Below are 27,614 nucleotides of genomic sequence, written 5' to 3' on the forward strand. Positions count from 1 at the left end.
TGGCACTGCATAAGCGTGAGCCAAATATTTTTACAACCATATGAATATGACGGTTTGAGGACACATGCAATGCAGTTGTTAAGGCATACAGTGTGATGTGCATATGATGTCGGCAAAACTGAAAATCTTTTACTTGTATTCACATCTATTGTAATAAGCAAGTATTATTTATGACAGCATTCAGATATTTAACCATAGGGTAAAGAACCTTCGTTCTAACTGACTGACTGTAAACCTTAAATTTATTTCTTCTGTAAAGGTTATGGTTTTTAAAATTTGGTTACATATCTTGTGCTACAATACGAAACAGACAAGCATTCTCAAGAACCACGTGCAATAGCTAGTACTTGTGGTTGAACCACATGCATTTTTTATTTAGTCTTGGGTACAATTAACCTGGGTTGCTAGTTCTACACAATCAAAACGATTCCTGCTAGATCAACTAGTACATGCATTCTGGCTCCACATCACTCGATTTAATTTATTTCCAGACTGACTGGTTCCCCTTTGATCCACTTTCAAACCACCTAGTTCCAGTTGATTTCATTTCCAGAATAGAGTGGTTCCTGTTGTAGACCAACTGGAATCAGCTGGTAGCTAGTTGGCTTCCAGCTGGTCACTACTGGTGCCGGCTAAAACCAGCGAAAAAAAGAATATTTTCACCTGGGTTATTATCAGATCTGATGCATTAGTTCAAAATGTTTTCTCGTGTGCTTAAGGTGTCTTACACTGGGGATACACTATTAGATGGTGTATGGACAGTAAAACTTGTGCAGCAGTGTTTACTTAATGTCTGTCTCGTGTGCAAGCTTCCAGGGAACTCTAATGTAATTGGGACTTGTCACTTGTGCAGCTGAAATTTTGCGTTTCAAGAGAAACCATGCAATCATGCTATGATGAATAAACTGCTTAGTATAGTGTAGTGCCATGAGCAAAATATTGCAAAAGTGAAAGTGCAAAGCTGTCATCTATGCAGAGTGAGAAGGAACAGAAAAAAAAAGAATGATAGAAAGAAGAACCAGTTTTAATTTCATGAAAGTTCTTCATTTTTGCTGCTTTCTACAGAACTGCTCTGCTAGTATAATAAGACCAGCACTCATGTCAGTCACTGTATTATTTTTCACTTGAAGATCTAGTCCCATAAGACTTAACAGCTGTATGCCAAACTACTATATCACGTTGTAATCCTAATAGTACTTGATCCAGTGGCAGTTCAGTGACTATTGCTGAGGCTGATGTTAGTTCAATTCCTAGCAATGGCAGTAACATTCTGGTGCAAGCAGAGCGCAAGTGCAATGCAAGAACACTTGTATACTTGGAATAGAATAGAATGGATGTTTATTTCGTGAGTAATAGATACCATGAGGAGTGAGAAAAAAAGATGCTTTTAGGCAGCTTTACAGTGTGCTCATCTCCTGTATGTTCAAGTGCTCTTGAAAGAACCCTAGAAGACTGAAACTATTTTAGGGTTCCTCTGGTACAACGCGGGCAGCTGTAATGTTGCTTTTGGATGTTTACTCACATAACTTGTGTGAACTTGTTGCTTAATTACTATTCTAAAAAGTCAACAGCAGTTTTATTTCTCTGCACTAGCTTGTAAGTGGCAGTATGCACTTGAACTCAAAACCAGGCTTACTTACCTCAAGCAAGCTCCTGCAGTTACATTGTTATATATTTAGGAGAGTATTCATTGTTCAGTTTTAATAATTAAAATGAGGTGTAATGTTGTGTGTCGTTCTGTTATGAATTTAATATTTACAACCAGCATTGCCTGTATTTAAAGCATTATACTGTTTACAACTGTACAGTCAACAACACTGCTTTTTCAAACTACAAACAAACTACTAACTTTTGTTAAATTCTAGAACATGTTCGTCTACTCTTGTATGAGGGATGTGCTTTTTTTTTTATCTATGAACCACTAACCTCGTTTGGTGGCCTTTTAGAAATTGGCACTTATGAACTGTATGAAAGTAGTCAGAGTAATAGAGTAACAGACTTAGTGCTTGAAATTGTCTTTCTAGATCTCGGTTTCGTACACGGTTGCCTACTGGTGCTTGCTATGTTTGTATCAATAAGTGCTGCTTGATAGTTGCAAAGCCACTGACAATTTTATGCTGCCATTACTTAAACAAGAACATACTGGGTTATGCTTGACTCACACAAATGTTAATGTCGTTTGTACCTGCTTTTTCTAACATTTGCATCGGCCTAACAGCACTGGCTATTATTGCAGTGATTGCAATGTCTGAAAATATGGTGTTCACGTAGGCTGCAATGGTGCAGTTTTTATGGGTTCAGCTCTAAAACATGTTACTGGTTATGAATTTATATTTTGTACTGGCTTTTGATACAGTTACATGTTCTTAGATGTTACATAGTGCAATATCAGACTTCATTGGTCAGAAATTATGACATATCATAGAATGCCAAACAGGTGCCCCCCTCCCCTCCCCGAGCAAGTGCCCGGGCCTTTTTTTTTTTTTTCGGGAAATCTGAGATAAGCACCAGCTAAGCCCCAATGACCGGTTCGGAACTATGCAAGGGCCACCCCTCCCCCCCTCTTCCAAATCTGGACAAATTATCCGTCACCGTAAGGGGGCATTTGCTTGGCATTTTACGATAGATCGGTTACTTGTATAATTGCATGCATTATATTGGCACTGTCTCCCAAATTAAAGTTTGTTCTGGATAACTTTAAGCCAATAGCTTTCTTCTAATTTTAATTTAGGTATTTTAGTGAACTGGGCACTGGGCAGGCATTTCACTACTTAACATAAAATTACAGGTTTGATTGCTGACCACACCAGTTGCATCTTAGTGAGGCCACAATGTGAATTTACTTGTGGTCTGACATTGCAGTGGTCACTGACAAGATTGAAATGGTTGATAATAATCTATAGCCACGAGCTAAGGCATTGCATTCAACTCAAAAGTAATTTTGGGGTATAAATTGTATTGGTCAATGAAATTGAAAGCGGCATCTTTGTCGTTTGCACAAGTGTCAATTCTCATTTCATGCTCTCATTTCGTGCTCAGTTAAAATGTTCATCAACCCCTAAAGCCAGTTGTCACTGAAGTCTTTTTATAGCATTTTGGTGCTCTGATGCTGAGAAAGTTAGTAGGTCACAGAGCCACCTTTATTTTCAAAATCAAGCAGACAGCCATGATAATAAGCAGAATTCAGTGTTTTATAGTCTCAATTTCAATTTATTCTTTCTCTTTCTGCCATGGAAAGTGCCTAAAGTATGTTTGGCAGTGGCTAGTACTGGTAAATATATGCAATTAAACATCACAGAAACAGTTTGAACATAAATTGTTACAATAAAAAAAATGCAATAACAGTCAACATAGATTACACGTACTTGCAACAATACAAGAGCAGTGGGCTGTGCTTTTTGCAACATCTGCAGTGCATTCTGGTAGGCTCCACAACCGAACAGGAATCAGCTCTGTTGTGAAGCGGGGGGTGTTTCACTTACAGTGTCTCTGGATGACAGTACACTTGAGGCCAAGATGGAGCTCACTCAAGAGAAAGTCCTGGAAATTATAGAGTCAGCTTATCCCAACCCTGTGTCCATCGCTGATCTCTCCAAGTGAGTACCCTTACCTTGCACGCAACTCAAGCTGCCGGGATTGTTCTGAAGCATGCCAGTCACACTGCAGTTTGTAACCGTTTGATGAAAATATGTGGCATTTAAAAGCGTTCTAGTTCAACCTAAGCTTCTACTGGCTGCTAAATTGGAAAAAAAAATCTAATTTCCTATTTATACAACATTTATTAATACCTTTATCGGCAATTGAATAATAAGTGCTGACAAGTTTGCATTGGCGCCTCATTTGTTTCATAACACTTTCTATGAGTTTCTTGCTGAAACTTTCGGAGCACACATGCCGTGTGTGCAGTAAGTTGATATTTATTGAGAATTGAAAGGAAAATGTGGAGCCCCATAGGCAACCATTTATTTATGCAGTTCATTAAATCAGTGCTCTTGTTAAACTGACATTGGACCTTAACCAAGCTAACCACCTGCTCATTTTTTTTTCTTTTTTTGCCATATCTCTTAAACCGATGCATGGTGGCAGTGTGCACGACATTGAAAACGGTGTGCATGGAGGGAACACTGTTATCGCAGCAACACTGGGAGCCCCCCTTGTTGCTAAAACAACAACAACTTCGTGTAGGAACACCAGCCGTGCCCCTGAAGAAGTTCACTTGCACCTGCGTGAGCTACTGTCGAAGAACCTCATCAAAGAGATGGAGTCCGGGAGCTTCACTCGTGTGGTCCAGAATGACACTGGCAAGTTGCCTTTCATGTGTAGCGGGTTGCAATCGTCCCTGGTGCTGCAAACTTGCCATCCTGGAATCCCTTTTGATACTGTAATTCTTTTGTTTGTCTTGCAAGCTTGGAACATAATGGTAGTGAAGCTGTGTATATATTATAATATAAAATTAGATTGAAATGTCCTTCTTCCCATAAATATCGCTTCGCTTTTATCCTGTTAGTACAGCAAGCATGCACGTGAATGCCAGTGTGTTGAGATGTTCTGGGAAGTGTTGCGAAATCGGCGCTTCCATTCCAATTCCATTCCAGGGAATCGCAACTTGCCACAATATTATTCCTTTAAATTCCTTGGAATTGAAAAGGTTAGCCCATTCCCACTTCGGGAATGGTCGGGCAGGTCAATTCTATTCCTACAGTTCCTCCACATAGGAAAGGCATATCTTGATGGCTTTGTCCAGCTAAGAATGATTGTAACAACACTAAGCTAATGTCATCAGATGCATTAAGAATAGCAAAATTATTCAAAACACGTTACCACGGTCGAGGGAGTAGCGTAGTGACTTATCTCGTGTTGTACAACTACACTACTGGTTCCCATATTGTTCTCCTGCTACCTATAGTATTTTCATGGTCAACACAATCTTAGGAAAAAAGTAAGTAAACAGTTGGAAGCACATGTATTTGCTTGTTTCAAGCGTGTTTTGCTACTTTCACAACATCTCTTTACTATAGCCAGCAGCTAGGAAACCTTGAAACTTTTGCCATCACAAACCAGGAATGCTTTCTTGGTCTATTTAACTAGGTAACTACTAAGCCACATACATTGCTAGATCTCTTGTAAACACCACCATATATCTAGTTGTAGTTGTGACACACTAGAAAAATTTAGACCAACCTTAATTTGCCGATTACTTCGGAATAGAAATTTCGTGCTTAGTGATGGCACACATATATGCAAATAGAAAAGCAGACAATGATGTATACAAAACGGCCATTATTTTTCTAAACTCTACCGCTTCTAACCAGTACAGAGCGTATAATTTCAAAGTAGGAGCATAAATAGCCTTCAAACGGCTGCTACAGTAGGTACCGGCTAAGTCTTGATATTATATAAATGCGTTTGTGCATATGTCCTCCTGTGTGATTTGTTCACACCTCTATGTATGTTGCTGTGATCGTGTATTTGCCGGGTAATTATAAAAGGTAATTAGTGACCACAAATTAATCTACATGTACGATGACACTCCACTTATTATCCTATATATAATTCCGTAATAGAATTATCTTGATGAGACAATGCACATGCGCATATAGGCACAGGTTAACAAAAAATTTAGTAATATTATTAATTATTTGAGTCAACACTAATCACAAACTACTTAGCAAACTAGCAAGTTTAACTTATCTGTATTTTACTACCTTCACTTATCAGGAGGCAACAGAATTGGCAACTCCACTGTGTAGTGTACAATTGTGGCAATGCACCAATGGCATGGAATCCAAAATGCTGTCTAGTGCGGACGTGCGTTTACTTGCTTTCGTTGCAATGCAGAGGTGAAGATGGTTCGCCTTGGGGGGGCACATCTTTTTTAGCTAACGAAAATCAGCACGTCTACAAACCTGGACTTTATTTCCGGAAAAAGACATAATTCTATTCCCATGCGATTCCATGCAAAATGTGCTTAATTTCATTCCCATTCCATCCCTCCAAGCTTTGTCGCCATTCCATCCCGGGGTCGTGTGGAGTGATTGCGGATTCATTTCGATTCCAGAGTGGGAACTCCACAACACTGGTTCTGGGCATGAAAGACATGAAAGAAGGCCTCAGCAGGAAAGGTTACTGAGAGCTGAGCTTATGTGTCACCTTGACCAAAATAACAAACAGGATGGGACAGTCATATACATCCATTTTTAGAATGGAAATTAGCCTATATGTTCACTTTCATGAATTGAAAAGACGAGACGTATATGATTACCAGTGGCGTAGTCATGAGTAGCTAGTTCGGTGGGGTTCAACCCTCCTCCTACCTCAAACTTTCAAATTTGTATGTGTATATATGTGGACACAAAAACCACTCACACATTCATAAAGATGTGCCCCCCCCCCCCCATTCCATAAAAACATTTCTGGCTATGCCACTGGCCACTACATAATTTTACTATGGAATAAGAACAGAATTGGCAACTCCACTGTGTAGTGTATAATTGTGGCAATGCACCAAGGGCATGGAAACCAAAATGCTCACTAGTGTGGACGTGCGTTTACTTGCTTTCGTTGCAATGCAGAGGTGAAGATGGTTCGCCAAATGCCCACGGTACATGGCTCCCAGCAGCCGACCATTGCCATCATCACGGCCCAGTACTGTGAGAAGCTGGCTGTTGATGTCATGATTGAGAACAAGAACACCTTTGTGCGCTACAAGACTGAAGGTATTGGACACCTGATGTTTTTTGTTTGTTGAATTTTTTTTGTGATGATGGAGCTTGCTCATGTTTCTGGCTGTTTTGCGTTGAAGTGGAACAATCGTGCTTGTTTTATGCTTTTATTTTCATTAACAAAGGAACAGTATCCTCAATGAAAACCTTTCACAGTTCAGTGATTTGTCTGAAATGGTCAAAGAGTGATGGGACGAAAAAGAGCATGATCGTGCAAGGTGTCCGGCAGCATTTCATGTCTTGTTACTTTCTGACTGCATGAACTGCATGAAGCTTATTTCGGATGCAGGCTTAGTGATGTGTCACTTAAAAGCACCAGCATCAGTCAGGCACACTGGCAGGTGCAACAGCGAAAGCACACTGGTTCGTCCGAGCACACAATGCATCGTGCATTGTGCGCAGTGGCCTTGACTCTGAGCTCTTGTGTCTCTACTCTTTTCTCGTGCAGGCGAGTCCAACGTGTACACCCTGGGCAACATTGGTGCTCACCGAGTGGTCTCCACAAAGCTACCGGCGGTTGGCCATTCCCGGGCAGCGATCATAGCTGCCGGCAACACGACCACACGTCTTCTGGGTATGGCCACCATCTCTTCGCTCTGCCAAAATCACAACACTGAGCGCAAGAGGGGGATCGATTGATGGCATGATTCTTTGTTAGACATAACCATGTGGTTTAACACTGAGCATAGTCATGTTGGCACGTAACACATACCTTTTTGTGACTTAGTACTACTCTCTTCAAGGGGAGATGCATTTAAAAAAGAAAGAGCGAGAGAAAGAGAGCCTCGATCTGAAGGAGTTAACTGACAGGCCTACTTCATCAAATGCTTTGTTGGGCACGTTGGTTCATTCTGAAATAGGTTTGAGCACAAACGGACAACAAACAAGAAGAGTGAATGACTGTAAGAGCACTCACGTATTACCAACTGGTTTTAATCAGCAGGCACACCTGTGTTGTACTGAAATTTATATTCCCATGTGTTTCCCGAATAAAATCAGTTGGTAGTGAGCGCTCGTATACTATCTCTCTTCTTGTATGTTGTCGCCCCGCCGTGGTGGTCTAGTGGCTAAGGCACTCGGCTGCTGACCCGCAGGTAGTGGATTCGTAACCCGGCTGCGGCGGCTGCCTTTCCGATGGAGGCGGAAATGTTGTAGGCCCGTGTGCCCAGATTTTGGTGCACGTTAAAAAACTCCAGGTGGTCGAAATTCATGGAGACCTCTACTATGGTGTCTCTCATAATCATATGGTGGTTTTGGGACGTTAAACCCCACATATCAATTCATCATTCTTGTGTGTTGTCCATTTGCATTCAAATTTATTGTAGCCTTACTTCGTGTGACATTATGATTTGTTTTAATGAATTTATTGCCTCACCATTGCAGTGAAACTGTGATCCTTTTTTTTTTGCGTGAAATCGCGTAACCACTTAACTGTTAACATGAGTGTTGATGAACTGAAGATAAATTGACACCCAGTCACCCAGATATCGCATCTCATCGTCGAAAGAGGCAAGGTATGATGCATCTACTGAAGAAAGCTGTTGCATGAGATATTCTTCAATGTAATCTAATATTTTTAAGTGAACAGTTTAATGTTACTACTTCTATAAAGCAGTGTGTCTCAAAAAGGATCCATAAATATTTCGGGGTGAAGTCTCGACGCCACATTTAAAGACACCCTGAACCTCTTTCCCATGTAACTATCGAATGACCTCACAGTCCTCACTATCAGAGTTTATTGCCTCACGAAGTGATTGCCACGAAAATTGCTCAATTTTGCCTAGAACGACTGGAGATACCTGGCGTGTGCCTTGAGTGCTTTTCCCTTCACTCGTCCCGATGAGTGCCCTGGAAGCTACGCGGGGAGAGGTGGCATGGGAGAGGTGGCATGGTGGCAGGTCAGCACGCGTTTTGAAATGTGTTCGCTCTGTCTATACTCTCATGCTCTTGCATTGCAGGAACGTTTCAGAAAGTCGACTATGTCTTCCTGGTTGGTGTTGGAGGCGGAGTACCTCACTATACCGACCACACCCAGCACGTGCGCCTGGGTGACGTGGTAGTGTCAGCACCGAAGCGAGCGCCCACTGCCACCAATGGCAACACCAATGGTGGCACCAATGCCACGGCAGGCCAGCACGTGTACCTGTTTGCCGAACAACAGCATCGCTCTCCCGACAATCCGCCTGGCAGTCGTGAGCCCTCGCCAACAGAGCTCGCCTACAGCGTCAAAACATGGTGCCCGCCTGAGCTCAGGTAGCCTATGTCTGCATCAATTAAGCAAGGTTTTGCTTTACAGCCTAAGTTGATGTGGGCTTCTTCCAACGGCTAGCTGATCTTGGTGGTGATGTTGTCCACCATCATTGTCAGTGTCTGTTACAGCTGTCACACATAATGAGAAAAACTGTCGGGCCTCCGCAGTACATGCAGCGCAGCCACAGCGACAGCTGGAGGAGGAGCCTTACTAGAGCACATTATAAACTCTCTTGGGGCACCTGCTACTAGTACACTTGTAAGGTACCCACTACGCCATTAATATAATCATAACTTTTGTGAAACGAAGCATCCACTATGCTGTTAGTCATCATTCTGCGGAGAAGCGAGGTATGCGCTGTAAAGGGTTATGTGCACTTTATTGATGCTGTGGTTAATGACAATGAATTATGGCTGAGCTTTTTGTAATGGGTCGGAAGCTGTACCACACCCATACGCAATTCGCAGTATGGCATGTCTGATTGTCCTTTTATTCTTCTACCACGCTACATCGTATCTGCTACCCCGATTCCTTGCCCAACATGAAGCTCGTGCAGGGTCTTCTTGCAATGAAGTTTGAAACACCAGCGGGGCTCGAATCCAGCTTCATCCTGGTTATTAACTGCAAAGCACTTCTCTGGTGACCAAAGGCATTTTGACCATTTCTATCTGTCTTGGTGTCTACATCTGAGTGCTCTCATAGTCATCTCCTTAACAATATATAAAAGCTGAATCAGCATAGGAGGATGTGAGTGTATGACAAACCAGTGCTTCCTTTATTTTTTCAATGCCAGCCAGATGCACCCGATCCTGCCATTCACCACCCTCTCCTCTAGCCCTTTCCTGCTTGCACTCATCTACTAGCCTTCGTGCGTGCTTTGCGGTCATGGGGGAGAGAACCCATCATGTGGTGCCTCACAGCGTAAATTATACCAAGTAATTTTTTCTTCAGTTATGTACAGATGCGTGGGGCTGCATCTTGCATTCCTCGTGTTAACACTGTTGGTGGGCACAATGTCTCTGTAAGAGATAGGGTGTTTTGAGATAGCATATCGCTGTTTGCGTCGCAATTCAGGCAACCAATGGGGACGTGACTGCAGCGCTGCTGCATGCGGCGGCGTTCATAGCACTGTGACGCGAAGGCAGCATTGCTTCGAGCCACAAAGAAGGAGCATGAAGGAACAAATCTGACAGACTTATGATATTGGAGAGGGTTGATATCATCGCGTCTCCGTGGGAAAGCGCTCAAATGTACGGGTGACGTAAGCAGCCCTACCCTACATGTGGTGTTGCATCACGACCACTCCTCGATCTAAGGTGGACCGATGGCTCCTGTTCAGGAGCGCACGTTTGCACTGGCATTGAAAGAAATGAGGGAGACGTTGGACAAACATGATTAACAGGCTGTAAAATGAATTTTGTTCATGCTTACTGCATACATCGTGAAGCTCTTTCCTTGTGTCACATGGGGCACATACTTGAGCCACACAGCCCATGGATTTGGAGTACGTGTGCACATGATTTACAGTCTTTATATTAGATAATTGTTGAGGTTTATTGTCTCAAAACCACAACATGATCAGGAGGGCTGTGCTATAGGGCTCCAGAAATTTCGACCACACGGGGTTCTTTAATGTACACCTAAACTTAAATATGTGAGCTTCTAATATTTTTGCCTCCACTGAAAATGAGGTGAACCAGCAACAGTGAAAATAGACCTAGGAAATTTTCACATGGTGGCAAATACATAGTTATTGCTCCGTGTGTCGTGCCATGTGAATTGCTCAGCAAACGGCTGCATTAAAGCCGGCCACCGATTACAAAAGGCTCAGCTGTAATTTTATTTTTTATTTGTAAAATTCTCAGGGTACATTTGTACATGATAGAGGGGAGGCACGGAAATACAGATGAACAACAAAATAACTACAGGATTATGTACACACATTTAACATGAAGATAAATATTAAGATGAACTTTTGCATGCAAGGAGTACACTTTATTAAAAGACAATGAACTAGAACCACAAAGAGTACACTAAACAGTCAATAACACTTATGCCGATTAGTACAGTTCACAATTCTGAGTTTATTAGTGCATTCTTAAATCGAGTGGGGTCGGTGATGCTTACTAATGATGCAGGTAGGTTATTCCAATCTATTGACGTCTTAGGGAGGAATGATTGTGAACATGCTAAGGTTTTGTGACGAGGTACGCTGACCTTGTACACGTGATCATGGCGAGCAGATTGGTACGATGCCGGGTGAATCCAAAGTGAGCGAAGGAAAGGATTGTGGTGATAGATTTTATGAAATAATGAGATGCATGAGTTCTTTCTGCGAATAGAGAGTAATGGAATATGGAGTGTACTCTTCATTAATGAAACACTAACAGAGCATTGATAATTACCTAGGATGAAACGAACAGCGCGATTTTGTACCAATTCAATTTCGTTAATTAATGTGACTTGATGTGGATCCCAGATGGATAAAACATATTCCAATTTGGGGCGGACAAAGCTTATATATAGCAGTCATTTTAATTGTACAAGTGCAAACGAAAAATTTCTTTTCGAATATCCTAATGAGCGGTTAGCTTTTGATGTTATGTAATTTATGTGCTACTTCCAAGAGAGGTCATTTGTAATATGAATGCCAAGATGACGGTAGGTGCTAAGAGATTGAAGGGGGCAGTTATTTAGTGCATAGGCAGTTAGTAGTTAATTAATTGTTAGTAGCAACAGTATTGCCAGCATAATCAACTATGTAGGTGGACAGATTGCTTTGCACTTGTATAATAAAGTACCAGCTTTCATGTCGTGTGAGTTGTGCAATTGGTGGGTATTTTAAAGCTATCCACCTATTGCAAGGGGCTAAGCCACAAATGCTTCTCAGCAGTGGCAACAAAGTTTTGTGTATTTGCATAGTATAACTCCATGTGATTTGCTTGCTGAGTGGTTAAAGATGCTGTATGATACAAATGTCTGTGTCACAATTCATCTTCAATGGCTTGGCCGTAGCATCCTCTATAGACGGTTTTATGCAGGCTCTTTGTTAGGCTCAACAGCAGTGCACAGTTTGTCGTGACTTTTGCTTGTTAAGGTCTTGTTGCGACTCAATGCTTCTGAGCAATGAAGTTCCATTTTCAGCAGCAGCATCAACAGTAGAAATACCAGTTTATTGCAGGATGAAAAAAAGGGAAAAAAGAGAAAGAGACAGAGGAAAGGCAGTGATGTTAAGCAGTTTAGCATAACTATTATACTACCCTGCAGAGAGGAAAGGGATGGGGGGAATCGATAGATGAGTAAAGAAAGAGGGGGAGTGCACACGCACGTGACGTCACAAAGCAGAGCGGTGTTCTTGTGGTGTTCTTGGTATCATTATGATACAAGTGTTCCCTTTGCACCCCCTGGCTGATTAATGCACTTGCGTACCTTCACTCATTACTTCAGCAGTACTTCAACTTGTTCCATGCAACATCCAGTCACAGTTTACGACCTCTGCAATCTATGTTCTTCTGCTGTGCAGGCTGCAGGAGCTGGCTGAAAAGATGTGGCAGCAGGGCTCAGCAGACCCCGAGCTGCGACCCTGGGAACATTACATTGAAGACGGCCTGCGGGCTCTGGCAGACCAGGAGTCAGATTTTGCACGACCCCCAGAGTCCTCAGACCGCTTGTACATGTCCATCGGAGCGAAGGACCTCATCGAAGTGGCTCACCCAGCTCCTCCACCAGGAGCATCCGACCACAGGTGAGTGCATGTGAATGTTTAAGAAAACACTCGTGTAAATGTTGTATCACTTTATAAGAGATATGCACTGGGTAGGAATTCTCGTCCTTTGTACGAAGCGTCTCAAGCAGGGTACCACGTTTGCATTTTCATATCAACCTTGTTTTCTAGGTATGAGGGACACCCACTGGTGTCTTTTATGCCCATTTGTTCTTTACATTGGTGTCTCTTATGAAGGTTTTCAACCGTACTTGGTACTGCACTAGTCATAGGACTGTTCAATCAAGAAATGCTGTCCTTGAGTCAGCGTGAGACGGCTGGTGTACACACCTGCCTATGGGGGCTTGAGAAAAAAGTGACACGGATGAAATACAGTTTCATCTCAGCTTTTCTCCCACTGCTGAATGTGTTCTTGAAACACTTAAGCAGTATAGAGGTAGGAAGTAACATCAAGAGTAAGGGGGGAGCTTGAAGTGAACAATACAAAATTATCTGCAGAAATTGAGAGATATGAACCTTATACCATGAACCTTAACTGATTGTCACTACTACCTTTGTGAATTAGACATTTAAAACTCTAGAACTCCAGAGTGCTCACTCACTGCAGTTGTTTTTTATTATCAAAGGCATGAAATAACACGCGACTGCATCAGTCACACACTACCAATGTTATCTACTGTCTCAGTGAATTCACTCAGAGGACGTTTGGTGGGTTTCTGCGGCAGACTTCCAGGGCGGCCAGTGGTGCACTTTGGCAGCGTGGCCTCGGGGCTGGGCATCGTAGTGCGAGACGACACCCGTCGGCACGCGCTGGCTGAGGAGTACGGCGTGCGAGCGTTTGATACAGGCTTCGACACCGTTGTCGAGTCTATCTACGGCAACCGCAAGGACCACTATGCCTTCATTCGTGGCATCGCCGACTACAAGGACGGCAGCAAGGGCCGCGAGTGGCAGCCATACGCAGCGCTTGCGGCGGCCGCTTTCATGAAGGCCGTTGTCTGTGCCCTTGATCCCTCCGAGGAGGACTGAGTGCTGCCCTCTTCACGGTGCATATTCTCCTTGATTTTTAAAGGTTTCTCTGATCGCATTCTCACACTGCAACTGTTTTGTGACAATAAGTGAAGCAACTTGCCGCTTTGCACCCTAACATTGTTGGAGCGCTCTTGCTAGAGGGAAGTACACGAAAAAAGAGGGAATTTGGGCTCTTTTCACAGTTTAAATTTCAATAGCATGTCTTGGTGTGAAACATTGGCTATTTGTGAATTGGCAAAGTACAGCTCAGTAGTTATATCTATTCCCTCCACTAGATGGATTGAGCAGTTCGTGAGCAGCACACTTATGTGTATTAAGCTTTTGTTGTAGAACAGGATTTCATTGCACTATAGAACTTTTAAAATGTTGCAGTCAAGTGTGTACATCTACATTAGACCTTACACCAAACACTATATGACCCTTTGTATTAAATATTTTACATAGACTGCCCCTGATATGTAATGTGAATACAAAAGAAAAGTAAGATGTTCCATTTTACTTGCTAAAAATCTGTTACCATTGGGCGTACATGCATGGCAGTAGCACATACCAGATCTCGGCCATTCGGTTGCACATCTTATATATGGCACTTTGTAAGTGCAGGTTTGACGCAGAGCAGACGCACACTCTCTGTGATTGACTACCGTGCAGTGTGCCTATATTCCTTGCACTGTCGCTCCTCTATGTCGTTTGCCAACATAACCGGTGGCGCACAAAACTTCATGAGTAGACTCATACGTGCGAGTCAAATGCCCTCTGCAAGATGGAATATCTCATGTGGGAAGAAGGGAGTAAACTACTCTGACACTCTGAGAACAGAGTGAAGGTTTCGTGCAATCGAATGCACTGCCTGCTTTTGTACAAAGGCAACCACCACGATTTTAATAAAGTGTCAGCATTTTAGCTACCTGACGAGGAGACCTTCTTGGGAAGTTTTTGAGCACATCTGTTGGCAACATGTAGTGACGGTCCTAGCAAATAGTATACTTCATTTCGTAACACAATACCTAACAGACAGCATACAGTGGTTAACCAGTGTGTAGGGGTACAAGGCACTAGCCTATATTGATCATCTAAAGCTAAGATACTTTTTCAGGTTGAATGCCTCACGTAGCTGAGTATAGTAAAGGCAGTTGTTCACTTTTGGCTTGACATTGTCCAACGTTATTGCAGCCTATATTTTTTACTATGTATGTATACAGAATTTTGGTGGGAAAGCAAAAAAGTTTTGCTTCATTGCTCTAAAATTTGTAGTACTTGACGAAGTGATCTCACTTGAGGCATTGTGTGCAAGAGGCCAGATTAATTTGTAGTAGCTGCTCCGAAATGTAGCCAATAGTTTCTTAGCAATTCCCTAAATCACTGACCCTTGGTAACTCTTGGACACCACAAGCGTTTTATTGCACCATGCACACATGACGTAAACATTCGTGTTGTTTCAAATCATATCGTTCAACAAACTTTATAACTCAAGGTCATGTTTAGTTTTGTAGGCTAAATGTGTTTCGTAGTGTTCACAAATCATTACAGCAGTCCTTCTCTGCTTGTAGCATTCATTGTACACCACTTGTAGCGTATGCAAATGCTAAGTGAGCATACAACTTGCTCATTGGAAGATTAAGCAAGGGCTTTGACATTTTATGTACGGCTGCAGTATCAAACAAAAACTTCATAGGCATTTTGTCAGTTTTGAAGACTACGGCACAATTTCAGTCTCTTAGGGAAGCTTTAGCACTAGCATGCACTTTACCTATATGTCTCGAGATGGTTGCAGTGTATGAATGCAAACTTGTGAATAACTCTCCAAAACAGACTCAACCTAGAGGGGAAAAAAGTCATTTGAAGCACTGAGGTGTCTCTGAGCTGTATTTTACTTCTGAATTCTGTTCATTTTGCATGGGACCTGTTTGGAGATAGGCAGCATGCCATGTGGACAGGCACTAGTCTGCTATGCATCTGCGTGATTATTTTGGTGAATATGCTGCTTGCATGCTTTTCTTTGTGTGTGTTTGTGGTCTAGATCTCTGTTTATGAAGCTTCAAGCCAAATAATGCTCTTTGTGGGCTCAGCCTGAAGGTCACCATGGCAGATGGAATCAGCATAGATAATGCATTAAGGCAAACTACAGTTTGCTTGGGCTCAAGCTACTGAGTTGGTCTGACATTGTCTGATTGCTAAGTTTTACTTGTCTTGCCATCATCGCGCAAGGAAGAAACTCGCAGGGTCCTTTCTTTTTTTGTAAATTCAACTTTATTTATAACGAAGTCACATGTGACGAATAGTAACTTTGTTACATGTCCAGTCTTTCTTATTGGTGAATATTCGCTGCAGGTAAATTTTGGATTTACTTCGTGGCATTTGGTAATGTTTGTTATTTTGATGCTCAGCTACCGACGATTCTGAAAGTATCGTTTCATGGAAAAGCGCTTGGAAAAATGGGTTATTTTTGTCTCTTCTTACCTTAGTGCCAGGAGCTCAGTGAACGCACGATTTACCGACGGGCAACCCATGTGCTGCAGGAAATTATGGTGCAGTTGGTACCTGATACAACAGGAGACAAGCTGTTTGAACAGTATCATCAGACAAATGCACACAAACTCTTAAAAGAGCATGTTCATGCAACTTCAGCCTATTACATTATTACCTCATGATAAAACCTGCTTGAATTGACGTCAACAAGTGGTTACTGTATCTACTCAACTCCAATGAGCACCCTTTATTTTCTCCAGGCATATTTTAAGAAATAACTTGTGTACATGTTGTATTCAAGTATAAATAGGGGGTTATAATATTGTGACAGGCTACAGTCAATCACAGGCAATCTAATGTACAAGCCATTTCACAGTGTTATTCTTAAACCTGTCGAACTTGCTGTGTTGTTACGTTCACGGTCTTATTGCCTCTCATCAACCCACAGAGCAGCCATGCCTCTTCAGGTTGGCTCTAAATGTCAATGTCACAGTATTCAACAGTATTGTGGAATTTCGAGATGTCCTCACTCTGAACCTAGAACTATGCGTAACGCACAGCCTGGCGAGCCGTGGTGATGAAATCGGCAGTACATAATGAGCATCTTTGGTCATGACATCTCCCATTTCTTTTCATTAGGCAAAAGCGTCGGTGATCTTCAAACACCCAAGTTTGTATATGGCTCATTCTGATGACGAAAGTGATTGGAAGTGCCAGCATTACTGAGCTTCAACTTGGTAAATCTTGAAGCTGAACGGAATGAATACTGAGGCTTTGATCTTTGTCATTTTGAATATTGTCTCTCTTTTTCTCTTTTTTGTGCTTTTAGCAGGCAGTGTCTGCGGTGCAGGGGTTAAAAATGACAGCTTATACAGCGTGTCACCAATAAAAGCCGTGTAACTTCACACTTCCTTCGCAATTATGCTGGTTCACTCTGCAATGTGTTTAAAAGAAATGAAGTTTTTGAAATATTCTGAAAGGGGCCAACGAGAGAATAGTTTCTTGGGCCATCAATACTCGTAAATGGGCATGTGACAGCAAAAGTGAGTGATGCCCAGTCCCATGGTGGCTAGGATGCAATAATGTTTCTTTTTTTTCCTATCCAGTCGGAGCAAATAACTTTCCCTGGCATTTAAAAAAGAAATTACTGATTTGTGAAATGTCAGAAGCATTCTGTTTATCAGTTATTGAAGTTTGAAAATTGAATGCACATAGCACTGCAGTTGAAGCATTGAGTATGCACAGTGATCCGGACGTTAATAGAATTCTCGCTTGACATTCGCTGCTTTTGGCACTTTTAAGTGGTACCCCTCGCATGTCTCTGCTGTCTTCATTTTCAAGGTGTTAGAGGATCAGCTTGGATATATGTTGAACAGTCAATGCAAACAACTTTTAGCGAAGCCGATATCAACATACAGAGCATCTTATTTATAGAGTGTAACTGAGCACTTTACATACAGGTTGGAGCTGAGCTGCAGTTAGCTGGGTCATGAAAGTTAAGAGCGAAGAACAAAGGGGCACCGTTGTTCTTGTTGTACCTGCAGAGCAATATATGACATTTACGTGTTGTGCATTCAGGGCAGGGAATGTGGAATCCACGCTTGTATGCTTGAGCTTCGATATAAGTACTATCATGCTCTCTCGCTAAACTAGCAGTTTGGTTTGCCACTGGCACTGGTTTGCTCTGTCCTCGCATTGAGAAAGCATCATCGTGCGAGATTTCTGCAGTTGCAGTAGCCATCTTTATAGCAACGACACCTTTGGCCGCAGCAACTGTGAAAGTGTGTCCATGTCTCAATGTACATACAAACTGTAGTTGCTGCACTTTTCAAGTTCACAACCGCAGATGACTTGGTTTGCTTTGTAACCGCTAGAGGAGCATTGTTGCAGGAGTGTATAGACTTTTATTTGCAGGATTCATTTCTGTTTTTTTTTTACTCTGCTGTGCTACTGTCGTCTTCTCTTGTTTGGGACCACTCTCTCACCTCGTCATGTTAAGTGGAACTGTTTTGTGTTGGTCAAATATCTATTCTCAAGGTTATGTTCCCATGTGTGTCACAAAAAGAGTATCTAATGCGAAAATCAGGCTGTAAGGGTATTCATCATTGCAATCTTTAACTAGGGGACATTAGAGTTGAAGCACTAAACTTGCTTAAAATACGGAATGCGGTCTTAAAAACCTTTTTTGTACTTCGGTAGCAAAGGAGAAAGTTGATTATGAAAAGAGGAAATGCTGTCGCACTGTCTCAGTGGAGTGTCAATAGTTTCATTGTATCCTCACCTCATAAACACAGGAAAGACGTTTGGAAGCTACTCAGGCTTATTGTTACCTACATTTGAATGCAGCACAAAATATTTATGCTGTCGTAATTGTTAACCAATCATACAGTGACACTTTTGACGTCCACATCACCACAAAGAGACTGTAGTCAGTCGCCACCTTATAATGCATTGGCTAGTACAACTTACAGAGAATTTGAATGGCCATGTCAGGCTCTTCTGTTTTTCTGGCCTCAAGCTGTAAGTACACTCATTTCAACTAGAGCATTTCTTGACCAGTTTGCACCAAGTCTTTAATTAAATGGTTATTGATTATTGCTAAAGACTATCAAGGTGGCATTGTCGTACATTATTTTTTTTTTCTTGACATACTTCCGGACTTATTTCGCTTGAAATAGCAGTATCTGACATAACCTAATGTTTTCTTTCAGTCTTTCTCTGAAGAGCTTTAGTCAAGGTGCACTGCATTTACTCTGTAGATAAAGATAGATTAGTTCTTTGCAGTGAAAATTGTCTTTACGGCTTGGTTACAATGTCAGCACGAGCATTGGTGGTTTTGTAAACGTGTGTTCCTGCGCCCTGCACTTTATGGTCAATATACATGCACAAAATTCGGTCTTTAAGGACTGAATTATTAGATCATGCAGAGAGAAATAATGTGCAGCCTTATATTTCTAATACCAGTGTATTTTAACTCACCAGTACCCAGTTTTTTTTTTCTGTGTTGTGATTTTAAAGGAAGGTTAGGCAAAGTTACAGCGTAAAGGTAATGCACTGCCTCCAACTTGTATTTCTGGGCACCCGGTTTGACGAAGGGGGCAACATTCACATCGATGATTGACAAAAGTCCCGTAACCGGTATTCAAGGAGTGACTAGCAATAACCGATGCTCGCAACAGGATGAGCAACCTGCCTGTAACCGCAACTAAATACCTTACGACCAGTGTTGTTCACATACGCTCAGCTCATGCCATTATGGTTGCATAAACAAGATCGGCATATTCTTCCGCCATGCTCCAGCATCTGCTGCTGATTAGTTGGGGGGTTTTATCACTAAAAGAGAGGCTTTATCAAATATGAAATTAAAAAGAAAAGCAAAGAGTTGCTTTGCTATCAGGAATGACCACCACTTACATCCAGTTTGGTCATGTGAGCTCTGTGACTCATTGATGCAGATGTTGCCCGAAATAGGCAGACTGTTCTTTAACACGAGCTGCCAACAGTAGTTTTTTTTTTAGGTTCTGATGCCAGTTTTCTTTTTTCTGAATTTATTCGTGAGTACAAAATGTGCTTGTTCCCCCTGTCTACTGTATGGGTAGTGCTGAATTGATAACACACTGATGCACTTGGCATGGTATCTAAGGGAAGGCTCTGATTTTATTTTGCCTTCACGTGTGAGAGCGACGCGTCAGCATGTGCGTTAGCTGTGGTCTTACTGAGATTGATGACTCCCTTGCAATATGTAAATACGACTGGTCTCACTGTGCCAAAGGTGTAGATTTCGAGATTATATGTCTGCGTTGAAACACACGTTTCAGATGTGTAGTAGGCTGTACATGGTCTGCTAATCCCTGAACAATGATGAGCCTACAGCTGTGTTTGCCTGAGCTAGTTCTTAACATAAATGCTTTAGCAATGATGCAGCAAAAAACCAACTGGCAGCTAATGGCATGTATTTTTGCTGCATACATGACCTTGCTAATGCTTGTGGATTACTCATATATGCCAGGAATGCTTGATGCACTGTTGCATGGCCGGCATAGAATACGTAAATTGTGGTGCTTTGAGAAGAAGGTGAGATAGTTATTGCTTGCATGGTGCTCTTATCAGGAACTGTGAAGTTCGATGTGAAAATCGAAACCAAGCTCGAAAGTTGAGTTATGTGCTGTGCTAGAGAAAAAGGGTCTTTACTGACAGCTAATGCAAAAAGATTACCATCTTTTAATTGCAGCATTTATTTGTGTTGAAGAAATTTCAGTTTAAGTAGAATATGGTTATCATTGGCAGCTGATGAAAGCCATCTGCGCACTCTTGCCTAACTTGTGCTTTTGAGATGTAGTGTCATTGCAGTGGACAGAATGTCCGAATTGCCATTGGAGCATTCCTAGACTAAAAGACGGGCAAGTTTATTTATATAAAGGAAGAATTATGTGATTAGGTATGACATTCTTGTATAGTTGAGAGCACATACTAATTGTCTTTAATGTCTAGCAACTGTACCATTGTGCAGACCCATAAATTTTCTTCTCAACTCTCACCTACTGGGACATAGATTGGCAGCTTTATGCTTCTCTTACAGCATGTGTCAAGACTTATATTGTGACAAAGGCAAACAGAAAAATGTTTTGGCACACTTTGCATTGTTTGTTCAGTTCTGTGAAATTCTGTTCTTGATATCTTTGTATACTGTCTTTTTACTTGAGTTGCAATTGTAGTCAACTGCACATATCTTCTTTGTGATCTATAAAGAATAGAAAGGAAACATGACTCGAACAGACACAGTGACATTATGGTGATTGAGTTTTTATGCAATTTCTTGCCTTCAATATTTAATTGCGGGAAGTACTCTTCATGCTCTCTGCATTTGTGTCTTGTCTTGCCTTTGAGAGCACTCACTAGAGCTCTGTATTGACTGCTGTTTATGCAGACTCCGAGGAAGACCAGCACCACAGTTGGTTATGTTGCGCACTGTGTTTTAAGCCATCGCTCTTAGTCAAACCAGAACTTTTGCTTGCCTTCACTTTGTAAACACAGTAGTGTGTGAAACATTCCTTACGTGTTAGTGGGAGTTCACACGGAAATACGAAGGTGTCCAGAATGTATATTAAACGAGCCATTGTATGACGTTGTAGGGTTGTTGTAGGATATACGCCTGTATATGTCCGACAGTTGTATCACGCAGGAATGTTCTTGTAGTGTAAGTTTTCCTCAGTCGTTAGAAGGGAAATTCTCACAGCAGAACTTCAATGTTGTTTTGAGACTGCTATAAACCCACCCTTGCTGCAGGCATTGAAAGATGCGTTTTTCACTAGCTGGAATAGGTAGCATATTCCGTAAATGTGCCCAGAACAAACATCACGTAGGCTTGATTGACAGTGTCTTCTCATGTCCGAGGAAAACTTGGAACCGAAGGAAGGAAAGCTTAACTGCAATTTAAATGCTCATCTGCTCGTTAAGCCAAAAAAATAGAGTACATATAGGTAATAAAGATATATATATATTACTGCTATAGTGTGCGAGATGTGCTGGCATATGTGTAAGGCTGGCAAATCTCATTTGTTTTGGGAATGCATGGTTTTCTTCATGTGTGCTCTACGAACAAACTGACATATGACCACTCAATCTTATTTTTGTAAAAGTTGCTTGTTTTACTCGGGTTTTGTTGTGCGAACAAGACTCGAGTTGTGGCACTGCACGTGTCACAATTTTCGTTTACCTTTCCTGCCTCCTGTACTGCAAGTGCTCCTATAGAGATAGAATAAAGACGTTAATATATTCCCCGCGCAAATGACTCTCTCTGCTTTGTTCCTTCGTGTAGTTTGCTATGTCAGCCACGTTTGAAATGTTTGAATTGTGGGTTAGTCTAGTGAATGACAAGTCAATGCTGTAGCCAATGACAAGTCAAGAGGAATTACAGGGTATCTCCCAGGGTAGCTGAAGTCGGGTAGCGTGGTGCACCTACCACTTATAAGGGGCACTTCAAAATACGTTTCCCCCCCAAATGTCATTTGAACGAGAAGGAGGACCCCAAGCTATTCAGAAACAATGAGCACGTCATGGTTAGATACTTCACGTACTCGATATCAATTAAAGTGTGAGGATGAAGAAAACAGCTTTCTGCAAAAATGGGTAGTTTGAAAATGTCATCATGGTTACACTGACACCATGCAGAAAGTATACCTCCTCCTCGAGATCTCCACTTATTGTGTAAGTATGTGCCTCTTTCAAGATGTATTAGGACATGTAGGCAGAGCTGAATGAATCGCGAAATTTTGGGTGCAAAGTGAATTTGCATATTGAAGAGCGAGATTGAACCGAATATTTTTTTAGTATTTCTAGAATATTATTTGAATATTTTGAAGCGAAATTGCTGAAAGAAAGGTTGGAGAAGATTCCAAAGTGTATTCTTATGAGATAGCAACATGAACGTGTTTTGGTCAGGTTGATGAAGCGCTGGCAGGGTGGGGTTTCATGTCTGTCTTATCAGGAATGAGTAAATGCAGAAACTGAATTGTATTTATGTACATGATTTAGTGTAACTACTAAAGTGCTGCCAACAGCACTTTACACATGAATGGCAAAAATGCTATTTACTCAGCCTCTTCTCCTAATTCAATTTCTGTGGAAACCCAACTGATGGGGCGGACAAGTGTGTGCTCCCTTCCAGTATGAAATTTCAAATGTGCCTCATAGACAGCAACATGTAAGAACATCTGAAAATTTGGATGCTAAAAATCTTAGGTGTCTGATTTTTCGGACTTCTTGGCCAACTTTCAGGTCCAACAGACAGACAGAAGAAAAAACTTTATTAGCAAGTGTGTTTGGACCCCCCGCGGTCCCTGGGCCACCGGGCAGTCCCACACCATGCCTACACGGCCATGCCTCTCGCCACGATGACATTGGCTGCCCGAGTCATCACAGCAAGCTGCAACGCCGGGTCCCCAGACGAGATCAGGACCTCTCAGTCCTCCCAGCTTGAGATGGCAGGCTGTCCCTGCCCTGCATTAACTGATTCATTATAATAGGACTGGGTGTGCAAACATGGACACATGAAGGGAGTTAAGACAATACAAACACCTACTAACAACTTAAGGTGCACCCTACGGCGGAAAAGAAAGAAGACACAAAAGATTATCTACGCATGGCCACGCTATATATGTACATACCTATCTGGCACACGTGGAATATGTTTCCTTTTACACTTGAGATTAATCCATAATGTTTCTTTTTAGGATAGGCTTCTGTCCTTTTATTGCTCTAGTTATTCTCTGTGAACCTTATAGCACGTATCTACAGTCGTGCTCAATATATTGAGTTGAAACACGGAAGCGCGTGGCCTCACGAGCACAAAGAATGTGTATGGCTTCAACTAAGCCTCATTTCTACTAAATTATTTTTGTAATGCTATGTGGGAGGGTTTACGAGTCAGGGAACAGCGTTTACTTAACAAGATAAGGGCTTGTGGAAGCCATATTCGTGACCTTGGAGCCCATGAGGCCACTAGCTCCCGTGTCGCATGTCCTAGGGCGTCCACAGAACTTTCTGTAGGCGGTGCGTCTGCAGGGGTGGGGAGTGGAGGCTGTGGCATGGTAGGCAAACAGCACCGACAGTCTTTATATAACTGCCGTATTGTGACCAGCAAGATTAGTGAGTTGTGTGTAATGTACAAAGCTGTCTGGCAAACCTGAAGGCCGTTGAAGGCTGGCAATCCTGAATCTTGAAGGCGCTAATCGAGCTCTGTAGCTCATAGCTACTGCATAGAAAAATATAATTTCCAGGGGGTGGGAGAAGCATCTGCTTCTCCCTTGCCCGTGTGCATGAGCGCGAAAGTACTTTATATGCTACACCTAGCCTGCCAAAGTGTGTCAAAATGGTTCCTCAGTCCCAGGTTGACATCAATGCCCCACGGGCCTGCGCTTCATCAAGCGTATGCATACAAGTGCGGCAGTGGCTTAGCCTGAAATTATTCTCTTCGTGTGTGTGTGTGGGGGGGGGGGTACACCTTCACGACCCCCTCTCCTGGCTACGGCCGTGATTCATGGTCACAGGGGGATGACCAAATCTCCTGACCCTGAGGTGTGCACATGCAGTCCCAGCGTACTTAACGTGAAAGTTTTTTCCTTCTTTCATTATGTTACTGCCTCTGTATAGTGTATTGTCTTGCTAGAAGGCTATTTGGCACGCCAATAATATGTTTTGTTATTTTTACTGAACATAATAATAATCACTGTAGTGATGATAATCACCGGCCCAAAACAATGCCATCCCTTTTGAAGTAAACCTGGATCCTCGAACCGATGATGTGACGTAGTCGTAAACCGTACAAATAATTAAAAAAAAGAAGACGTTTCAGATACGGAAAGAGCGGTCGTGCAACTCGACAAGCTGGTCGGGAACGAAGGTTGTTTTAACGCTCTCTCCCAAAAGAGAAGTGGGCAACCGTCGGTTGTGTGCTGGCGGCTTTTCTTTCTTTGTTGATTGCCCTCCCACGCCGAGCCCGCTGTAGACAGAGAGGGAGAGAGATGGCGCACGCGAGAGCTTCGTCTTGTTCGCCGAACTGGAAGCACGGCGTGCCGCGTTTTGAAGCGTCCGAAATTGCTTTCTTTGTCCGGGTGATAGCTGGTTGGAAGGGCGAGGCGTCGTTTTTGGCCGCGTGACACGAATGTTCCCTCTTCAGGCGAGACGTTACAAAGGGTCGCACGGAAAGGCCAAACGCATTTGGGTGGAAACAACAAGACGGGGGCAGCGTGATTTGCACTTCGTGAGTCTATGTGGCCAGGGGCGGCGCCTGATTTTTTTTTTTTTTTTTTTTTGCTACGGGGGCACCCACGGCAAGTGAGTTCCTTCGGGCGGGGGGTGTAAATTTGGGGGTAGGTGGTCTTTAGCCCCCCCCCCCCCCTTCCCAATACTCCACGCTGGCTCTGCCCCTGTTTGTGGCATGCATGTCGTGACCATATTCCGAAATCGCCTATGGGAGACTTAAACGTGTGCTTCCCCCCTATAGGAGTATTAACTACAACTAACAAACAATGATGCCAAGGAAGGTGTGGGGGATGTTGTTTATAATAATTGTAATGCAAGTTTGCAGAAAGAAAAGTGGACGAAAATATAACTTGTCCCTGGCATGGCTGAACCAGCGACCGTCGACCTCGGTTGATAGAGCACCGTGCGCGTTATTCGAAGGTCACAAGTGCGGTCCCTGCCCACGACAAGTTGTCCCTTTCATCCCATTTTCTTTCTTCACAATTACATTACAATGACTTCTCAAAACATACCCTATACTTGGCATCTATGTCTGTTACTATTCTCATTAATATTGTGTCTAACAAAGGAAACAAGCACCTACATTTCCCCTTCTTTCGTTCTTCTATTCGTTAATTCTACACGTCCGTCGCAATTGATCACGCTGAATGCGATACATACCAATAATGTTATGTTATGTTACTCTACGAGAATATCGCGTATACATGCTCTGAAGAAAGTTTCATTGGACAACAATACCGCAGACAAGCACAAGAACGGTGCATTTCTTTTACACTAATGCTGTCAATGAGCTTTACCAGCAAGTGCTAATAGTAACCATTGCAGTAGAGATAGCAGTATAGCAATAGGAGTAACTATAGGCATATTACCAGTAGTTCGTTCGGGAAATAAAGGACAACGCTGTTATTGTGATTGTCGCAACTGTCCTGCCGTCGTGGACAAAAACTAAAATGAGGTATTAAAGCAGGTGGAGTGTGCAAAGAATAAAACAAATAAAACTACAAATGAAATAACGTTTGCACCAATTCATTCGTAGCGTACATGTGATGTCCTCGGCATGCAGTTGTTCGTATAAGTGCAATGTATACGCGTTACAGATGTTACGCCCTACATGCCGCCCGATCTGCATAACAAATCAATCCGCCCTCTTACGTCAATCTCCTCGAAGCGCTTGTTACTGTCATTTCTACATTACAGAGTAAACAGCGAGTCTCGATCCAGCTGTCTCTCGAAGTCTTACTGTGCTATTTCTGCGGCGTACTTCCTTTCATCTGGATGGCGCTGTGGACGGACAGATCGATGAATCGATGTGCGCGACTTCCCTGCCCCGCGTGAAGCGACAGTGTACGTCACCACGTCCCACCCTATGGCCGTGCATCCGAAGCTACCGAAAGCATTCTGAAACATTAATCGTCGCGTTCTGATGCACCAGCTCCCGCCAACATATCAAACATGTTATAGAGGAGTAGCGGTGCGTTGTTTCCGTTTAAGCTTAAGGCAACGGACAGCGAACAAAAAGACGTAAAACTCGGCTGCGGATCCACAGGTCGCGGGATCGAATCCCGGCTGCGGAGGCTGCATTTTCGGTGGAGGCGAAAATGCTGTATACGCCCGTGTGTTCAGATTTGGGTGCACGTTAAAGAACCCCGGGTGGTCGAAACTTTCGGAGCCCTCTACTACGGCGCCTCTCATAATCATGTGGTGGTTTTGGGACGTTAAACCCCACGTATCAATCAATCAGAAGACGAGGAAAGCTTGACTGTACGATTAACTAATGTTACGATTAAATGGACGATTATGTTCATAGCACTGGCTAAGAAAAAAAGATTAATGTGCGAGTGACAAGTAAATACTGATTAGGGACCTTACCCATGCGACATCCACGTCCGTTGGAGGCTGCTGCGGCTGGTTCTTTATAGCGTCGTCACAAACGTAAATAAATCTCCTCTCCCTCTTCCTGTAGGAACAGCTCATTGCCACTCAGCAGCTGACACTTAATTTTGTTTATCTATGTATGTACTTATGATTTCATTCTTTATTCGTTAACCCGGTGTAAGAAATTCATTGACACGATTGCGCCAATTACGATTTTCATTTTTCTTCAGTTCATTATTACGTAAAGCGCGAACGGCCGCCACGAACCTCTGAAGGACGCAGGGCGAACGCTTTTACTGACAGCGGGAGTGTTTTCCACTTCAAACTCACATGCAAATAAAGATGTCACTACACGAGCAAACAATAATAAAAAAAAATTCTCAATCGTCGCTTAGCGCCCGTCCTTTTGTTCTTCAATCGTCCTTTTCCCCTTCCGCTTCGCGTAATGTCGAACTTGACAACTTGTCCGGTTATAGTTCGTCACTTTGCTGTTCATCTGTCGACTGTACCGTGGGTATTTGTCTGCTTGGTTGTATTTATTTATTCACTTAAAGCTTCAAGAGCACGATTGTTGAGCATTTGCATACCCCCAACGAAGTACAGCCGTTCCCCAGCATCTCCCCGTTGCAAGAATAGGTCACTAGAAAAGCGTGACCAGTAGATTAATATTGCAGTGCTCGACGTTCAACTGAATGGAAGCGTCGCGGATGGGCTATGGTTGTGCACCAATGCACCATCGTGTTGGAGAACATGTATCTACGAGTATATGTGCTCAGTG

General features: G+C 42.6%; 1 protein-coding gene across 5 annotated transcripts in view; it reads left to right on the forward strand.

Annotated features, from left to right (window-relative positions):
• LOC119172305 (uncharacterized) overlaps positions 1 to 23,429 on the forward strand; it is a 95,062-nt gene extending 71,633 nt beyond the window's left edge. For 2 of the 5 annotated variants that reach the window (XM_075893560.1, XM_075893563.1), the window contains 7 exons: positions 3,485 to 3,596; positions 4,087 to 4,301; positions 6,573 to 6,716; positions 7,171 to 7,296; positions 8,681 to 8,975; positions 12,497 to 12,718; positions 13,423 to 21,986. In XM_075893560.1, the coding sequence (XP_075749675.1) occupies positions 3,485 to 3,596; positions 4,087 to 4,301; positions 6,573 to 6,716; positions 7,171 to 7,296; positions 8,681 to 8,975; positions 12,497 to 12,718; positions 13,423 to 13,726 (1,418 nt within the window). In that variant the 3' untranslated portion in view covers positions 13,727 to 21,986. Of the gene's footprint in view, positions 1 to 3,484; positions 3,597 to 4,086; positions 4,302 to 6,572; positions 6,717 to 7,170; positions 7,297 to 8,680; positions 8,976 to 12,496; positions 12,719 to 13,422; positions 21,987 to 22,975 lie in introns of those variants that run through there. The other 3 variants (XM_075893562.1, XM_075893564.1, XM_075893561.1) reach the window with 2 other exon arrangements.
• Positions 23,430 to 27,614: the final 4,185 nt, after the last annotated feature.

This window comes from Rhipicephalus microplus, chromosome 4 (assembly GCF_043290135.1).
Source record: "Rhipicephalus microplus isolate Deutch F79 chromosome 4, USDA_Rmic, whole genome shotgun sequence".
Lineage (NCBI taxonomy): Eukaryota > Metazoa > Arthropoda > Arachnida > Ixodida > Ixodidae > Rhipicephalus > Rhipicephalus microplus.